Genomic DNA, 19,142 nt, shown 5'->3' with positions numbered 1-19,142 from the left:
ATTGCAAGAGGGGAGGGAAGCGCTTGCACCAGCCCGGCTGCTTTTGTGCAAGACGGGAGCGCACCGCCTGCGTCAGAGCCTGGCTGGCGAGCGCCTGGCTTGGGAGGCGTCCTTGGCTTGGGTCCCTTGCGCTAAAGCGAATCAGTGGGCGGAAGGCGTGCGGCCGAAACCCCGCCCTCGCCTGCCTTCCTCTATATAAAAGGAGAGCCCCGGCGAACGCTCAGTTACAGTATCTCGCAGCAGAGCTCGGGGAAGCACCTCGAAGCGGAAATTCCGATTATGCAGAGTGCAATGTTTCTGGCTCTCCAGCACAACTGCAGACCAATGGAGAGGAGCGCCAGCAACTGCCAAAGCAAAGAAGAGAAAAAGGGGAAGATGAAGAGAACCATGTAAGTTAAAAGGCCGAAATCCAATGGGTGAAAGGCAGGTTCTCTTTTAGGGAGAAGGGGCTACTTGTAAACCATATTTCTTTTTATTTGGAACGGAATGTTTCGTGCTAGAGTAAAGTTCTGCTCTTAATGCTGGAGGTGGTAAAAGGGATTCCCCCGCGGATGCTGTGCATTCTTTTCTTCTGGTTTCGTTTTATTTTCTTTTGTTTTTTGGTCGCAAGTTTAGGGAGTTAGGCAGAGCGGTTTTGGGCGAAGGGTTCTGTGCAGCTCAGAGGCTTGCACTGTCCGGCACCGGCGGAACGTAGTCTATAAGGCTTGCAGGTGTGGTTGATTTTTGGGACAGGCATGAAACAGTTTTGCAAAGGACCGTTGGGAATGTCCTAGAGTGCTCTCTTACAGTTCTGCCTTAAGTTTCCTTACTGATTGCAGCGAGACTTAATAGAAAACGTGTGTAGGGTGGCAGGAATTTGCAGCGCCCCACAAGCTCCCAGGAATTGCGGCTAAATACTCTTCCTCTGGGAATGACTGGGGCTTAAAAGTGCTTCGCTGTGGCTGGATCGTCTTTCATTCCAAGCAGTGTTGCGTTTCAGTCTTAACAAAGCGTGTTTGGGGCATGCACTTAAGCACCCTAGCATCCTGTTGCCTCGGGAGTTTTGTGTTCCGGATGGGAAAAGAATCTCTTTGTGAAGTCTGATCCGCAAACATTCTGAATGAAGAACTGAGAATTGGCGCATATGAGAGACGATCGATCCTTTCAAAGGGGTCTTTTCATTTGTTTTAGCGTGAGGAGGAAGTATGCAATTCAGTCGTACTCCTTCCAACCCTTGATGAAATAAGTTTTTCCCCATTGGAGCAAAAGGTAGCTGATGTTTGGAGCGTTGTACTTTTTAAAAAACAAAAGTCAGTATTGTCTTTCAAATATTGCAGGGCATGCCTGTTGTGCAAAATCGGAAAACCTATAAATGGTTTCTGCTGCTTGGCATGGTTTAAAATGCATTCTGCATCTCCTGGCTACAGGATAGAGTTGCCAAGGTTGGCTTGGCTGTCCATCTTCTGCAGAATCAATCTGGATATTTTGCAGTATTGTACTAATATTAGATCAGCTGCAGCATGCAAATATTTTTTAGTACTGTATTGAAAGCCCGAGTGATATTTCCAGATACCAGGAAAGGGAGATTCAGAACCTGATCCATAAAATAAAATGATTGCATTGAACTCCCTGTTCTCAGAATTTATCTCTGATCCTGCTGAAATTGTTCTCGGTAATTGGTCCTTGTTGTCTTGCAGATGCATTCAGCATATAATGAATATGCAAGAACTAGCTTGCATGTGCTTGAGCCCCACCAGGGCTCAAGCATAATGCTTTTCAGTGGAAGTCTGTTCACACATTTGTCAGTCATGAAAAGCCTTCAGGTGTGAAGCTCAGCTGGGTTACAGAGATAAAAGAAGTTATTGGGCATAAATCGGGTGCTAGATTAAACTCTGGGAATTTTGTTAAGCAAACAGAACTCAGTTTATGTTAATTAGCCGCAGATTCAGACTTCTTTGCACTTTAAAATCAAAGGGTACAGTTAGTTGAACTTGATTTTTCTTTGTTTTCTTTTAGCATGAAAGATTGGAAATCACGGCTGAGTTACTTCCTGCAGAACTCTTCCAGTTCTACCACTGCAAAGGCCAACAAGAAAGGGCAGCAAAAGGCATTTCTTAGGTATGCATCTCACTTTTTCTCACCAGTGGATTTTTTTTTATTTTTAAAAATCTATGCAATAGGCCACCAAAGCAGTAATAATAATCGTCCTATTTTTCTCCTGTTCTTCCAGGCCGTCTCCCGAGGAAGCCCAGCTATGGTCGGAAGCATTTGATGAGCTGCTTGCTAACAAATGTAAGTTCATTTAATGAGCAGGACTTTAACACACAAGAATAGTGGCTCCTTTTGTGAGGGTTCTCCTGGAAAAGATGCTTTGCAAGATAGGAGTTAGCTGTTCCCATGGGCGTTTGTGGCTGCTTTGGGACCCATATTCCTAGAAAGCACGATTCTATCCAGGCATAACTCCACAGCGCTTCCCATGGCAAGATCTCTCCTGTTTTGCAGTTCCATAACTAGCCTGTATTTTTAGCTGGTCTTGCATTCCTTTAGAACTATGTAAGCTGGAGGATAGACATCTGCAGTGAAGAAAAAAGAGAGCAGTTTCTTCCTGCACGTGGCAAGGTGGTGTGCTGAGCAGTGCTTGCACGCTGTAGGAAAAGTCTCGTTTAAAAGCCCTGCAATTGATCACACTATGGGACAGTAAAGCAGTTGTGCACAGATTCAGGTTCCACTAACCCTTAGTCTTGCATGTGCCGTGCAGAGCAGCTGGGTGCTGTTAAAAATCCATTCTTGTAATCTCCCGTGTACTTCTCTGGCTGATTGCGAAATGCCTTGATGGGTGATCCAGGTTTTTCCAATAGGCACCTGCCAAGTAGCTGATTATTATGGGGTGCCAATTGCCCTCCAACTTCAGTTAATGTCCATTACTGTTTGGGCTTTCTGTGCTATATGCAGATGTAGCACCACTGGCTTAAAATGTAGTCTTTTCCACTAGAGCGCTGCATTTAAGAGTCTCCATATGAGAGAGAGGTGCCCATTATTAGTTCAATTCAAAGCTCCTGTTCCTCTATGAGCTGCTGTATGGGAGCTCAGTTCACTCTGCAGCTATGCCTTTACATGCTAAGCTAATGAAAAAATGCAGACTTCTCATTAGTTATATGGTGTTTGCTGCCAAGTGAACTCTTGAGTCAGCCTTTCCATTGCAGATACCTTCCAAAAGTTCCATAAACATCTAAAGGTTAATATGCAATTTCAAAACAGCAGGAGAGAAATTGTAGAATGTTTTCCCTGCTTTCACTTTCAAGGCTTCTTGGAAAAGAACACAAGTTGCTTTAAAAAATACGATACAGAATGTAAAATTGGCTTTAGATTCCTCATACTCTGGGGGTTTTTTTGTTTTTTTTAAGTGGGGGTGAGTTCTGGTACTTTTTATTTAAATGATCCAGGGAAGTTGCAGAGTGAACAAGAGAGAGATGTATGAAGGCAATGCATATATACACACAGCATTCCTGGGATGTTTTGAGCTAATCCATCTCTTTCACCTTCCTTTGTAGATGGTCTGGCAGCGTTCAGAGCATTCTTGAAATCTGAGTTTTGTGAAGAGAACATTGACTTCTGGCTGGCTTGTGAGGATTTCAAGAAAACGAAATCCCCACAGAAAATGACCGCCAAGGCGAAGAAGATTTACAGCGACTTTATTGAAAAGGAAGCTCCCAAAGAGGTAAGCAGAACTTTTGTAATTTACTCCCAGGGAAGAAATCAACTTGAAAAACAACTGTATCATAACTGAGAATCCACAAGAAAGTTTAGTCTGTGAGCAGATTTTATCATATCCTTCCTCAATATGGTGGTTTCCAGATATTTTGGACTACAACTACCAAAATACCTAATCTTTGGGCAGGCTGGTTGGGACTGATGAGGTCTGAAGTCTAAAATATCTAGAGAACACAAGCTTGTGGGAACGCTACTCTATAAACGCCTGCTCCAGAACTCTTGTTTAAATCCATACAGATCTGGCAGTTCTGATATATTGGTTTCCATGTACAATTCTCCTAGGGTTTTAGTCCAGAGTTCACAATTAAAAGGAAAATGCAACTTAAAATAGGCCCTACATGTTCTTAGGCTGTGAGATTGTAACTTACCAAAGTGGACATCACATTCTCATTAAGGTGAAGGCTAGAAGAAACTTAACAGACCCCAATGGGTCTCCCATACATCCAATTTTTAGGTAGCACTTAATATAAGTAGCAGCATACCACAACAAGGGACTTTCCTGCAGAGTCTGTGCACCGCCAGGCATCATGTTACACGACTGGTGCAAAGTATTTTACTAGTAGGAAAAAAAGTAGCATCATTTACCCAGTTAAAATCCCACTGGTATTAAAACCACCAGCCCTAATCTTGGCTACCATGAGTCTGGTGGCTTTTTAGCTCCCCTTAATCTGTACCAAAGGAAAAATGCCACCACTCACAAGCCATATTCATTCTACCAGTGTTCACAGTACAGAGGGATAGGGGAATTCTGCTCATCCACAAATTGCTTGGCCTTCTTGTAGAAATATATGAGCATTCTGGAACACAGTTCCTTGTTGCAAGAGGGGGTGCAATGACTTTTGGCTTTGATGACCTGAAAACAGTTGGGCCTATATGCATTCCTGAATTTCTCTGTCAGTTGCCATTTGTCACAGCAGTTGAATGCAGCCTCCAAATTTAGAGGCAGTTTACCTGAGATTATTAGATCCTGGGAGTAAGCAGCAGGTGAAGGATACTCATCTTCGTAAATTTCTCAATGCAGCTGGCTAGCCACTGTTAAGTAGAGGTTTCGGTTAAATGATTCCTTTGGTCTGATCCGGAATGGGCAATTCATGTTCTTTCTTTCCTTTAATTTCAGATCAACATAGACTTTCAGACCAAGAATACCATTGCTCAGAACCTCCAAGAGGCGACAGACACTTGCTTCAGCACAGCCCAGAAGAGAGTCTATAGCTTGATGGAGAATAATGCCTATCCACGGTTCCTGGAGTCTGAATTCTACCAGGAGTTGTGTAAAATGCCAATCCATAAGGAGCCTCAGGCGACATGAACTCCAAGTCTGGGAGGGAAGAAGAAGCAAAACGGAAAAGAGTGCCATTTTTTTTCCGTTAAGGAGGAAGCCCATGTCTTTGCAGGCTGGATGGACTGAAATGAACTGACTGTGCAGGAGATCTGCCCAAATGTAACTTATATGTTTCCATGGAGGATGGGCATATATTGACTCTGGCAGTTCTCAGATTCCAGCACGCTGCAATAATATAGTCCACAAGGAAAACCCAAGTGAAACTGCTGGCCAGTTACTAGGGAAAATTCATTAAAAAGATGCTGTTGGCAAGGAGCGTCTGACGCATTTTGGGTCATCCAGATCCATCTATCAACATGGATGCGTTGACACTCTTAAGCCAGATAAGATCAGCCTCCCTTGCTAAAGTAAATAAGCTCTGGAGTAGCTCTGCGCAGACCGACTTTTTCTGGGACATAGAAAATGCTTTGAATATTTCGCTGTCTCTACTTTTCCTAAACAACTGGCAGCATATAATAATTTATAGGGTTCCTCATGAGGGTTCCCTACAGAGCTTGCATCTCTGCACAGATGTGCGACTGCTCAACATAAATTCTGACGTTAACTGTTAACATTTCATGCAGAGATGACTGACTTAAAACAGAGCATGCTGACTGGCTGGTTAACTGGGGTCAAAGTTTGCCTGCATTGAAGGTGCAGATGGAGCAGAACTTAGCCCAGACTTAAAACAACAGCTGTAGATGTGTATGTGTGTGTGTTTAGGTAGACTCTGGTTGTGTTGAACACTCCTACCCATGCTGAAAGTACTGACTTGAGGACAAACTTCAGTGAAGTTGTCCTTTTGAAGAGCAGATATGTTTTAATAAATTATTTTTATTTTACTAGAACATTAGTGCACTCTTTTCTTCTACTCCTGGGGGTTGGGGGGGAAGGTGGGCTATTGACATCAAAACATTTCAAATGATAAGCCCCTTAAAACCAAGGCGATTAAACCTGCAATGCAGTGATGTTGAGAAATTAGCAAACTCTTTTGTCCCAAGCTTCCCGCAGGAAGAGCCTTCTTTTGATGATTTAAGCAGAAATACTGTTAGTATACTGCCAATTTATATACATTTAAGAGGTTTAGAAATCCCAACCAAAAGGAAGCAATATGAGAAATGCAAATTCTTTCAAAACTGAAGTAATAAATATATAAGCGATGCAGTACACTGCACCACAGTGGGAAAGTCCTGGTGCCTGCTTAGAAAAAAAACATTTCAAATAGAGGACAGTTTGAAAGAGCTTGAAAGACCTACATTGGCTCCCAGTATGTTTCTGAGCACAATTCAAAGTGTTGGTGCTGATCTTTAAAACCCTAAATGGCCTCGGCCCAGTATACCTGAAGGAGCGTCTCCACCCCCATCGTTCAGCCCAGACACTGAGGTCCAGCACTGAGGGCCTTCTGGTGGTTCCCTCACTGCGATAAGCCAAGTTACAGGGAACCAGGCAGAGGGCTTTCTTGGTAGTTGCACCTGCCATGTGGAAAGCCCTCACACCAGATGTCAAAGAGAACAACAACTACCGGACTTTTAGAAGACATCTGAAGGCAGTTTAGGGAAGCTTTTAATGTTTGACGCATTACTGTATTTTAATATTTTGTTGGAAGATGCCCAGAGTGGCTGGGAAAACCCAGCCAGATGGGTGGGGTATTAAAAATAATTTATTATTTTCTGTAAAGCAGAACCAATGGCCATGTTTATTTTCATACAGTTTTCTTCCTTTCTCCCCACCCCCACCCCACCCCTGCTTTCTCCTGCATGCTCCATCTTCTCCCCTCACCCAATCTTACTTTTCTTTTTGGAAAAGAAACTAATTGAAAAATGGCAGCTTGTGACTATCCTCCTAGCATGATGAAACCCCAAACAGAACACACTGCTCTAAGTGAGAACAAAGCAACGGTAAATGAAAGAGATAGAGTAACCTGAGAAACAACTTCAGTAGATTATGGTTGAACTTCAGTCTAAATATTCAATGCACTGCAACATTTAAAAAGATACTTGTGTCAACAAACCTAAAATCGAAATGCCCACCCCCAGTGTTAATGGATATCGGTCTCGGTCAAGCTGCACCATTGATAAGGACAGCGACATCACAGACTTTACAAAAGGTTTTCCTCTGGGAGCGGGGCACATTTTGCTGATAGTCTTTTTAAGGTCAGGCAGCCCTGAGGAATAGCAGAGAGTATCAAATACCCATGGACTGCTATGTCAACAGCATGCCTGGTTGCCTGACACCATCGTGGACAAACTGGACAGAGGCAGCTTGAAAGGCATTTTATAGGCTACCTTGTCAGCAGTATCCTTAATTCTGAAAGACAATACAAGGCAGAAAATTCAAACTCTACTTATAAAAGTTTTAGTTGCGAGCAGCTAAAATAATCCAAAAAGCCCTAATAAATCAGAGAGACATGTAATAAGAGCCCAGGCCAGTGTTCTGGGCATCCTGACAATCATTGCATTTGGCTCTTTGCCATTAGTCTCCAGAAACAACAACATTATGAATTGCTTGTTCCATCTGCAGCTTCTGAAGGGCTACTGCAGACCGCAGCTTCCTCTCCTGATGGAGGGAAATACTGACCAGAGAGCACAGGTGAGTTTATACCTCGGGTTTGTGGGGGGAAGGAGACTAAGGCCTAGTGGGGACGTTCTGTCTTGCTAGCAGCAAGTGGAGAGGCTACGTATCAGGTGGCTTGGCAAAAATGGTATTGTGAGATTTCATTGCTGAAGAAGCCAGGCAAGTTTCTTGGTGAGTCAAGGGTCAGCAAACATTTTCAGCAGGGGGCCGGTCCACTGTCCCTCAGACCTTCTGAGGGGCCAGACTATATTTTGAAGGGGAAAAAATGAACGAATTCCTATGCCCCACAAATAACTCAGAGATGCATTTTAAATAAAAGCACACATTCTGCTCATGTACAAACACGCTGATTCCCGGACCATCTGTGGGCTGGATTTAGAAGGCAATTGGGCCGGATCTGGCCCCCGGGCCTTAGTTTGCCTAAGCATGCTATAGGTCCTTTGTGCAACAAAGGAAGTGGCTTTGTGCCAGAATACAGATGGGTGAGCCCCCTTCCATACCTGGCTGGTAGTGAGAAGGACAATAGTCAGAGGTGTGTAAGAGAGCTAGACTAGAAGCAGGCAGAAGCCAGAGAAATCAATGCTTGATTTCTGCTTGAATCCAAGGCTGTGGCTATGGGAGAAGCAATACCTTTTGGGATGTTGATGCCGTGAGCCCCTCCATCGTAGGCTCAGGTTGCATATACAGTGGTAACTCGGGTTACATACGCATCAGGTTACAGATTCCGCTAACCCAAAAATATTACCTTGGGCTAAGAACTTTGCTTCAGGATGAGAACAGAAATCGTGCAGTGGCAGCAGGAGGCCCCATTAGCTAAAGTGGTACCTCAGGTTAAGAACAGTTTCAGGTTAAGAACAGACCTCCAGAACGAATTAAGTTCTTAACCCGAGGTGCCACTGTATGTGTAAATAAACCATATATCCGAAAGACATGGATGTGTCCCACATTCCAAGGAAACTGAACACTAGGTAAGCGTCTGGAACTCCCAGAGTCTTGCACCACTCGGAGATTGGGGTGGTAAAGGTAAAGGACCACTGTGCAGTTAAGTCCAGTCAAAGGCGACTATGGGGTTGCAGCGCTCATCTCGCTTTCAGGCAGACGGAGCCAGCGTTTGTCCATAGATAGCTGTCCACGTCATGTGGCCAGCAGGACTAAACTGCTTCTGGTGCAACGGGACACCGTGACAGAAGCCACAGCACATGGAAATGCCATTTACCTTCCCGCTGCAGCGGTACCTATTTATCTACTTGCACTGGTGTGCTTTCATCCTGCTAGGTTGGCAGGAACTGGAACAGAGCAACCAGAGTTCACTCTGTTCCAGGGATTCAAACTGCCGACCTTGTGATCAGCAATCCCAAGGCTCGGTGGTTTAGACCACAGCACCACCCGCATCCCAGGGTGGTGTGCAACAGTGTGGCCATAGGGTGCTAGCCTGGGGCATTTATTGCAGTCCACCCCACCAGTGTACACACAGCAGAGGGAGATTTAGGCAAGTGCAAGTGGTTGCCCCACAATGGGTGCCGAGCCAAGGTGGGGTACCACAGGGCTTCGCAACTATGACTTACTGCATGTGCAGAATGGAAAGTGAAAGGTGGAGGGAGCCAAATTTTGGGCTGGCACATGGTGCCAAAACCAAAGTCCAGCCCTGCACACAGGTTGCAGTATTAACTAGGACAGAGTGGGGGGTGGGGCAGTAGTAAGGTTGGCATGGGTTTTAGGCATCTGCATTCTAAAAGACAAATTTTAAATTTCAGAAGTGATTTTTAGGAGCGTGACAAGTAGGCCCATGGATCAGCACCAACAGCATTCTCCAGAGCAGGAGCAGATTCCATCAGAAATGGGTCTCTGATATCTCTGATATCTCCTGTTTGTGATGACTGAGACACAGCGAGCATCTTTGCCAACTAAACCTTTTCCGTGGCTCCTGTGTATATACACAAACCTTGTGCTTCACACTCACATAAATACAAGGATGAGGCAAAACTTCCATTCCAGATGTTACCATAGCAATTCCCACAAGCTCTCTGTCTTGGAGCAATTGCTTTGTTTGGTTGCATAATCTGTGACCAATTTCTTCCGAAATAACAAGAAAAAGGAACCTCACGTAGCTTTTGGCTGTTTGCATCTCGTTGCCAGACTTGAGATCATAACCACGTCTCTCCCTCTGCCTCTCTCTCACTGTACTGTACTGTAATTCTGTGCAAGGACGGGGGGGGGGGGGGACCCAACTGTGAAATAAAGGTGCTATTCTGCTTTCCTTATTATTGTTATTTTAAATCTATAGCTTCTAGCCCTGAATGGCCTGCTCTCTAGGCTGTGCCTCATTGACTCACATTTTACGAATGTGAAGAGTTCACACAATAGCAACATCCATCTTTAACTAGGGTTGCCATATTCAGACAAAAGTTGTTTAGCTGTGTGGTTTTGTGTTTTGCAAAATCTACACTTATAGAAGGATGGAAGCCCTTTGTGGGTTATCTGGAAAACATAGCAACATATCATAATCAGATGAAATTGTGAGCAGGATTCGAAACAGGAGCAGCAGAAGAAAAATGATAATATTTTGAACAGAAGAATGTGTCTTAGGTGAAACGTTTATTAGAGTGCAGCATATAAATGGCATGGGATTAAGAACAGCATGGAAGGAAAGGCAGGAAGCCAAAGTTTAAAGAGAAATGCATAACAAACTTTAAACGTGGAATTTATTTGCAAAGATTTTAAAGTTTAATACAAAACTGATGCGCAAAAAGGAACAAATTCTGAGCCACTCCACCTCCTGCCCCCAGGGAAGCAGCTGGTATCAGATTACTTCCCAACCTTTCTCTCAAACGGCTCCTCTGCCTCTCAAACCCATTAACCCAGAGATTCCATTTGCCATTTTAAGCTGTGGCTTTTGCTGTGGCTGTTTTTGCAGTTTATAGCCTACAAAAACATTTAATCCAGAAAAAGAAAGGGGTTTAAAACACCAATTTGGATAAAGGTTTCCAGGGGTTGCAAAGTAGAAAGTATATACGTGAATCATGATGACAACATTGTTCCATTAATGCAAATTAAACGCCCTTGCCAACGATCGGCTAATAATAATAACATGAGTAAACTGAATTGCACTTTCATGGAATATTTTGTGATGCTTTTATTGGACGGCGGAGGAGTGGAGAGTTGCAAATTTAGAGCAGGCTGGTGTGATCTGGTTTTGGTCTCAGATTCAGAACTCAGGCTCCCCAAGGGCCCCACATTAATCTGAAAACGAGAGGGTTTAGAAAAGTCAACTATATGGAAAGCACACTTAGGAGCTGAGTGGTGTGTTTATTGAGCTGGTGTATTTAGAAGTCGGCCACTGACCTCAAAGGGAAAGAAAAATAATGACCAACACGCACCCACCCACCCACCCAGATGCCAAAGTAAAAGCGGGTAAAGAAGGGATTGGAAGAAGTATTCCTTTTCCAAGAATTTCTCATTCAGGATTAGATCAGCCCTTCCAGCGGCACCAGCCCTGATAAAAAATCAGTGCTGAATATATAGCCAGGAAGGATCAGAACAAGATCCATCCCATCTAATCTGCTCTTTCCAACAACCACACGCAGATCTCTGAAAGATAGATAGATAGATGATTGATAGATAGATAGATAGATAGATAGATAGATAGATAGATAGATAGATAGATAGATGATAGATAGATAGATAGATTAGATAGATAGATAGATAGATAGATAGATAGATAGATAGATAGATAGATAGATAGATATAGATAGATAGATAGATGATAGATAGATAGATAGATAGATAGATAGATGATAGATAGATAGATAGATGATAGATAGATAGATAGATAGATAGATAGATAGATAGATAGATAGATAGATAGATAGATAGATAGATAGATGATAGATAGATAGATGATAGATAGATAGATAGATGATAGATAGATAGATAGATATAGATAGATAGATATAGATAGATAGATAGATAGATTAGATAGATGATAGATAGATAGATAGATAGATAGATAGATAGATAGATAGATAGATAGATAGATAGATAGATAGATAGATGATAGATAGATGATAGATGATAGATGATAGATAGATAGATAGATAGATAGATAGATAGATAGATAGATAGATAGATGATAGATAGATAGATAGATAGATGATAGATAGATAGATAGATGATAGATAGATAGATAGATGATAGATAGATGATAGATAGATAGAGGTTTGATGAGGCCCTAAGCTACTGAATGGGGTAATGGGGCCCTTTATATGTCCAGCTGTCCTTCCTTTGTCAACAACAAAATTCTTGCTGTTTTTTGTGTTAAATATATACTATATGGTAATTATTTATGGACCTAATAGGTATCTAGAGCCAATTGCACATGTTGCCATGCAACCAGTCCATGCAGAATGTAGGCACCCAATATATAGAAATGAGCAATGGGAAGTCTCCCTTCCCAGCTGAGGGATCCCCACCCCCTCCTGCTGGAACGCAAGTAGGAATGGGATTGGGGCTGCTCCGATGGGAAGGGAGGCATTGCACTGCCTGAGAGATCCCTGCCCCCTCCTGCTTGCACACAAGTAGGAGTTGGGATAGGGCTGCTCTGAAAGGCAGTGTGAAGCCTCCCTTCCCTCTGCCACTGCCATCACTGCAGCATCAATGTCCCAAATGTGTAGGATTGATTGATTGATTGATTGATATTGATTGATTTATGTGTCCCTGGATTCATTGAAAAAAACTGGTAACCTTATTCGGGGGGGGGCTGGGATCCATCTTGGGCAGATTGGCTGCCGGCTGCCTGGGAGAGATGCCTTGGACTCCAGGGCTGCACTGTTGTGGGGGATAAGCCCTTCTTGAAAGGACCATGCTATAAGAGCTGGACTCCCTCCATGAAGAGTGAGTAAATAGGTGAATAAACCATACAGTACTACCTCGAGTTAAGAACCTAATTTGTTCTGGAGCTCCGTTCTTAACCTTAAACTGTTCTTAACCTGAGGTACCACTTTAGCTAATGGGGCTTCCCACTGCTGCCGCGCCACCGGAGCACAATTTCTGAAGCAAAGTTCACGATCCTGAAGCAAAGTTCTTCACCTGAGGTACTATTTCTGGGTTAGCGGAGTCTGTAACCTGAAGCGTCTGTAACCTGAAGTGTCTGTAACCAGAGGTACCACTGTATTTCTTAAAGCTATGACAGTCTCTGCCATGTCTCAATTCTCCCTCATTCTGACTTTCTCTGCGCTTATCTCTCCCAAACTAGTGTAACACTTGAACACCTTGTCATCGCCCCATTCACTTGTGGGAGGAAAAAGCATTCACCAGTTTACCTGCTGCTCGGGCTGAAAGAAGACCGAGAACTGCACACACCTGAGACCTCTCCACACACCACTGGTCACAACCAGTTTCCCCCAGCTCAAATCAAATGGATGAAAACCTAGAAAACAATTCCCACTCCTGGAATCATCACAAATCAGTAAGGCTGCATCTGTTTTTGAGAGCAAGGAATGGCCACCTCCACCACTCTCACGTTGTATCTGTCTTTGCCCAAATTTAGATGCAAAGTTGGGGAGAGACATCAAGAAGGGACTTCTGTGTTCGCAAGCTGTGGTGGGAAACTTGAGCATGAGATCACAGTGTGGTCTGTCTCATGGGTTGAGACATATGACAAGTTCTACAGTGAGCTTGAGGTCATCAGTTTCAGTAAGTTTTCCATGAAGCTCTGAAGTGCTCATCATATATACAGATTGGGGTCATTAGCATCAAGCCTTCTTAGGGTCATGAACGTCAGGACTTCCTATCAAACCAGCCTAGCAGGCTGTGAGTTAGCAGACAAGAGGTGTCCCAAAGACCAGTTCCTGAAAATGACTTCTCCCCTTGCTGAATGCAACTTCCCATTGCTGAATCTCTGTTGAACCAATGATGATTTCTAAACATCCTCTCTTGTACACAGAGACATCAAAAGAAGTGTTGCAATGTGCTGGTCATATTTACGCAAAGTAGCAGCCATGGAATTTGGTTTCAGTTCAAGGGCTTAGCCCCAGAACATATAAAATAGGATATCATTATTTACTAGTGAAGCATCCAGCACTGGCTGCATTTAGTCACAACAACACTCAGCCACAATTGTTCCTACCACTCGCTTTCACCTGTGACTAGCAAAAGCCAAATCAATTGCACAAATCAGAGCAGCTTGTCCTGGTGCAGAATTTTAATTTACTATTATTACTATTATTTTGTTTTTATGCAGATCATGTGATACCTATACATTTTCACAGTCGGAATGAAATAACTATCTTCTGTGTTTAATTTGTAGATTCCTGTACACTGTGACTTTTGTTTTGCTGCTTTTTTGACTATGAGTGGGACAATTTTACAGTGGTACCTTGGGTTAAGAACTTAATTCGTTCTGGAGGTCCGTTCTTAACCTGAAACTGTTCTTAACCTGAGGTACCACTTTAGCTAATGGGGCCTCCCGCTGCCGCCGCCACGTGATTTCTGTTCTCATCCTGAAGTAAAGTTCTTAACCCAAGGTACTATTTCTGGGTTAGCGGAGTCTGTAACCTGAAGCATCCGTAACCTGAAGCGTCTGTAACCCGAGGTACCACTGTATTATGTTACTGATAATCTTAATGTTGCAATTTACTGTCATTTTCAATGGGAACTTGGTTGGAGAGTGATCTAGAATTATCACTGGTGTAAGGGCCTAAAACTGATTTCACAAACTGTTGTCAAATCACAGAACCCGTTTCATCCTTGAAGACTTCCTGACGAAGAGAGTGTCAAGCATTTTAAGCAAGCATTTCCTGAAGTGACCACATGCAGCCCCTTTGCAAAAACCATTAAAGAAATCTTTAATGGTTGATGTTTTATTGTGTTTTCAATATTTTGTTGGGAGCCACCCATAGTGGCTGGGGCAACCCAGTCAGATGGGTGGAATAATAATAATAATAATAATAATAATAATAATAATAATAATAATAATATAATAATGATGATGATGATGATGATGATGATGTGCAGAAAGCTAAAGGATATGGCAGGACAGATGGGGAAAGACAATGAATTGGACTTGAATCCCAGATTTCTTGGGAAATGTTCCCAAAGGCACACCCACACACCCAAACTATTTGCTTTTGGGAAATGCTAGGTTTGAGGTTGAAGCAGCCAGTAAAGGCTTAACAGTATCTCATTTAGAGCTGTAAAATGTCAGATGTGGAGAGGTGACAAGAAGGGGGTGTGGAACTTAGCCTCTTTCCCAGTTGACTCTCTGTCAACTTTTCCACCAAACTCCAGCTCACTTGTTCTGCAAACTGAATGACTCTTACTTCAAAGAATCAAGGGGTCACATGTACTACCCATGCATTCTCCAGGCACAAACCTGGGGCAGAGCAGGGGAGGTGTGTGTGTGTGTGTGTGTGTGAAGATTTTCTTGGGTAACAGTAGTACAGAGTCTCTGTTTTCAAGCCATCATATCCGTCAAAGTCCATCATTCAGAGTGAGACTGTACAGTTTTAGGCAATCTGGGATTGAGCGGGGGGGGGGGGAGTGGTGGGAAGAGACAGGGGAGAAAAGTAGAAGAGAGTAAGATTTCATTCTTTTCCATAGTATGCGAGCCAAGCTACTGGGTCAGCGTCACGTAAACAGGTACTTTATTTTTGCTGGCAGTGCGAGAGCCCAGGCCAGGATATGGTTGGCTGAAGTGTGTTTTGTCTCTCTGTGTGAGACAGAGGCTTTTAGACCCATGTTGATAACACTGCTGTAATCACTATTAGGTATAAACAGCAAATGATTTTTAAACACACTGATTTGGTACAGTGTAACCTTCAAGACCTTCTGTTGCAGGCCTTAGTTAAGAATCTCCTCTCACCCTCTATGTATGAAATATATACAGTGGTACCTCGGGTTAAGTACTTAATTCTTTCCGGAGGTCCGTACTTAACCTGAAACTGTTCTTAACCTGAAGCATCACTTTAGCTAATGGAGCCTCCTGCTGCCGCTGCGCCGCCGGAGAACAATTTCTGTTCTCATCCTGAAGCAAAGTTCTTAACCTGAAGCACTATTTCTGGGATAGCAGAGTCTGTAACCTGAAGTGTAAGTAACTGGAGGTACCACTGTGTGTGCGTGTATTGCACCAGTGGTTTTTTTCTGGGGGGACGCAGGGGTACACATACCCCTAAACATTTAGTGAATCTAAGTTTGGCCTCATTGAGGGGCAGTATTTCACTATGAGTAGGAAAATGAGAGTACCCCTAGACATTTTTTTTAAAGAAAAAAAACCACTGTATTGCACCCTTGGTCACCAGGATCTCACACTGCCTCAGTGCATTAAAAGCTACAGCATATTCCATACCCTCCAACATTTCTCCAATAAAAAATAGGGATGTCCTATTCCATTATTATTATTATTCTATATATACCCCACCCTTCTGACTTGGTTGCCCCAGCCACTCTGGGTGGCTTCCAACATATACAGTGGTAACTCGGGTTACAAACACCTCAGGTTACAGACTCCGCTAACCTGGAAGTAGTACCTCGGGTTAAGAACTTTATCTCAGGATGAGAACAGAAATCGTGTGGCGGCAGCGCAAGGCCCCATTAGCTAAAGTGTTACCTCAGGTTAAGAACGGTTTCAAGTTAAGAATGGACCTCTGGAACGAATTAAGTTCATAACCAGAGGTACCACTGTATAAAAACATAATAAAACTATTTAGGGCTCCTTTGGATGTCTTCTAAAGGTTGCATAGTTTCTTATCTCCTTGACGGGGGGGGGGGGGTGTCGGTCACATAACTCCATACCCTCCAACATTTCTCCAACGAAAATAGGGATGTTCTGAGGAAAAGCGGAACATTCCAGGATCAAATCAGAAACCTCCAGGCAAGGATTAGGCTAACTGAGAGGCTTGGCACCCACAATTTTAAGCCCATTGTGTTATTCCCAAGAGATGCAACTATTACTGCAGAAGCTGTGGCTGGTTCGCTCACCATTGCCAGCATATGGCATGGCTACCCTGTTCCTGAGCCATTTGGAAGCTCAGCAGTGAAGGGGGTGGGTAAATAATAGGGCCCAAGTGGGCCAAGGCTGAAAGTTGAGAAAAAGAACAGATGTGAATTTTTGACTCCAGATTCAGGTAGTTGTGACCGGGAGAGGTTTACAGAACTCTCAGTGGGCCTAAAATGGTTTATGTTAGCAAATCTCTCCCCAGCGTAAGCCAACAAGGAGGCCCTGACTTTGTGCACGTAGCAGGAGGGCTTTTTTTTTTGCAAAGACAATTGTGTGGTGCGCATGAAGGGCACCGAAAGAGCAATACCTTAAAAGCACTTTGCTCTCTTGGACATTATGAGCTGGCCCCCTCTGACATGGAGCTCACTGGGATGTTTCAGATTTCTCATAACAGCAGCGTAGTCTAGACGTGTGCCTCGCCATCAATCTAGGTGCACTGTGTAAAATCTGAAAACATAGGCCAAATCCCCAGGGTGTTTATGAGAAATCATTTGGCTGTCTCTGTACTGTAAACCACTCTGTTTTATACCATTTTAGTGATCCTGGCTTCTCCAAAAAAAAGATCTTAGGAAGTATTCACACCATACAATGAGACCCCATACTCCTTGCCTGCCCTCACATAATAATAATAATAATAATAATAATAATAATAATAATAATAATAATAATAGGATCTGCAGTTTCTTAAGGGTGCTTAGAATTGTGAGGGGCAAACTACAGTTCCCAGGATTATATCAGGGGAGCATGTGCTGTCAATGAGACTGTCGTTCAGTGAATGTGCTGATAATTCAGCACATATGCTTAATATTTTCTGGAAGAGATCACTAGTTGTTTGGCAGAATCACAATTCCCTGTTAGGCCAGTTCAGTTGTCCTTCACAGAGGACTGTACCATTTAAAGATAAGGAACCAGAAGAGGAAACAGAGGGGACCTTGAAGTAGCCCATCAACTGTTAGTATTTGGACAGCACATCAGAGAGGCACATAGCTCACCTGGGGAGATGCACTGCATTTCTATTTAAATTACTTATTTTTCAGCGGGCATCTGTATATAAATTAGCATTTGCAAGTTTTCTACAAATCATTGCCTCCTCTCTCTCTCTCTCTCTCTCTCTCTCTCTCTCTCTCTCTCTCTCTCTCCTCTCTCTCCCTCATTCCTTCTCTCCCATGATGCATTAAGCAGCAATCCTAAGCTTGAGAATGTAGTGAAGGTTTGTGAATTCACAATGTGCAGATCCCACTCTACGCTATAGCTCAGAGCTGGAGAATATGGGTCTCTGGGTATTTCTGAATGCCAACTCCCATCAGTCCCAGGAAGAATGGTGAATGATCAGAGATCAGGTATGTCCCACACAGAATGGGAACAGACCAAATGCTGGAAGGATGGCATCTAACACCTCTTGACCCAATATCAATTACAAGATCTTCAGGTGATCGTGAAGATGGATAAGAGGCACTTAAGAGATTGTCTCTTCAGGTCCGATGCAGAAAGGGAAACCACGATTGCCTCGACCAAAAGTTCACCATGGTTCCCACTTATCAAAACGGAGCACATCCGAGCTAGTTATTTGACAAAGCTCCCACTTGCCGTACTAAGAATCACTTTTACAGAATTACAATTTCAGTTGATGCCCTCGGCGGTGGTGGATGGTCGGTACAGCAAAGTACAGTACAAGGAGAGACTTTGCATAGAGGACCTGTACCACTATTTATTGCCATGCCTGCTATATATAGAACCAAGAGACCAATTTATAAAACCCCTGCTCACGAATAGAACACACTCAAACAGGGTGGAAAGGATGAAATGGCTGCTGAGTGATACTGATGACTTTGTAGCTATATGCATTGGCAGCTAAGAAGATCAGGAGAAAAGACCTAGATAAAATAGCGGTCAATTGCAAAGGTGATTCAGACATTTAAGCCGCCACATTCTACCTGAGAACCCCTTGCTATTCTATCGTATGCAACAAATAATTTTTAGGAGATGTGATCGTGGTTTATTGTATCTGCAATGCCTGATGTTTTTTATGGTTTTTATGGTTACTGTTGCTTTTCTTTTTGTTCCCTTTGTGAATGATGCCATGGCCTTTGGCTAGTGCAATATAGTTGTTGATGATGATCATCAGAGATCAGGATGCATTTCTATGTGTTTTGCCCCCAAACCAGCTAAGAATCAAATTGAGAAGAAAGACCTAGCAGCTGTGTTTTAAGCCACTTATGTGCACACAGCCAAAGAGTCCTGTGTTATCTTAAAGATAAACACATTTATTATGGCATAAACACTTCATCTCTGTCTATTAAAATCAACAGTCTTATAATGCACTTAGTTTTAGATGGATTATTTAGGGTTGAAATGAATATCACCAAGTGATACCACCTCCAAAAGTAAAGCTAATATAAGCCCCAATTGAAATACTTGTTTAACGCAAGTGCAGAGTTTGTGATTGATTTCACTGGGGCCCAGATTAGAGTGTTCTTAAGACTTTTGTCGAACTGTTTATCAGAA

General features: G+C 43.1%; 1 protein-coding gene across 1 annotated transcript; it reads left to right on the top strand.

Annotated features, from left to right (window-relative positions):
• Positions 1-218: 218 nt before the first annotated feature.
• Positions 219-5,919, top strand: RGS2 (regulator of G protein signaling 2). The gene is made up of 5 exons (XM_081914354.1): positions 219-389; positions 1,996-2,097; positions 2,210-2,271; positions 3,531-3,697; positions 4,868-5,919. The coding sequence occupies exons 1-5, from the start codon at positions 280-282 to the stop codon at positions 5,057-5,059; spliced, it is 633 nt and encodes a 210-aa protein (XP_081770480.1). The 5' UTR covers positions 219-279; the 3' UTR covers positions 5,060-5,919.
• The last annotated feature ends 13,223 nt before the right edge of the window (positions 5,920-19,142 follow it).

Source organism: Podarcis melisellensis, assembly GCF_964234715.1.
Source record: "Podarcis melisellensis genome assembly, chromosome: 6".
NCBI lineage: Eukaryota > Metazoa > Chordata > Lepidosauria > Squamata > Lacertidae > Podarcis > Podarcis melisellensis.
The sequence above is the reverse complement of the archived record's forward strand: the minus strand, read 5'-3'. Positions and strand labels throughout refer to the sequence as shown.

Excerpts from the sequence above, each read along its gene's own strand:
- RGS2 (XM_081914354.1), top strand. The coding sequence starts at position 280 with ATGCAGAGTGCAATGTTTCTGGCTCTCCAGCACAACTGCAGACCAATG. Across the intron at positions 2,098-2,209 it reads CAGCAAAAGGCATTTCTTAG|GCCGTCTCCCGAGGAAGCCC; the intron begins GTATGCATCTCA and ends CTGTTCTTCCAG. Across the intron at positions 2,272-3,530 it reads TGAGCTGCTTGCTAACAAAT|ATGGTCTGGCAGCGTTCAGA; the intron begins GTAAGTTCATTT and ends CTTCCTTTGTAG.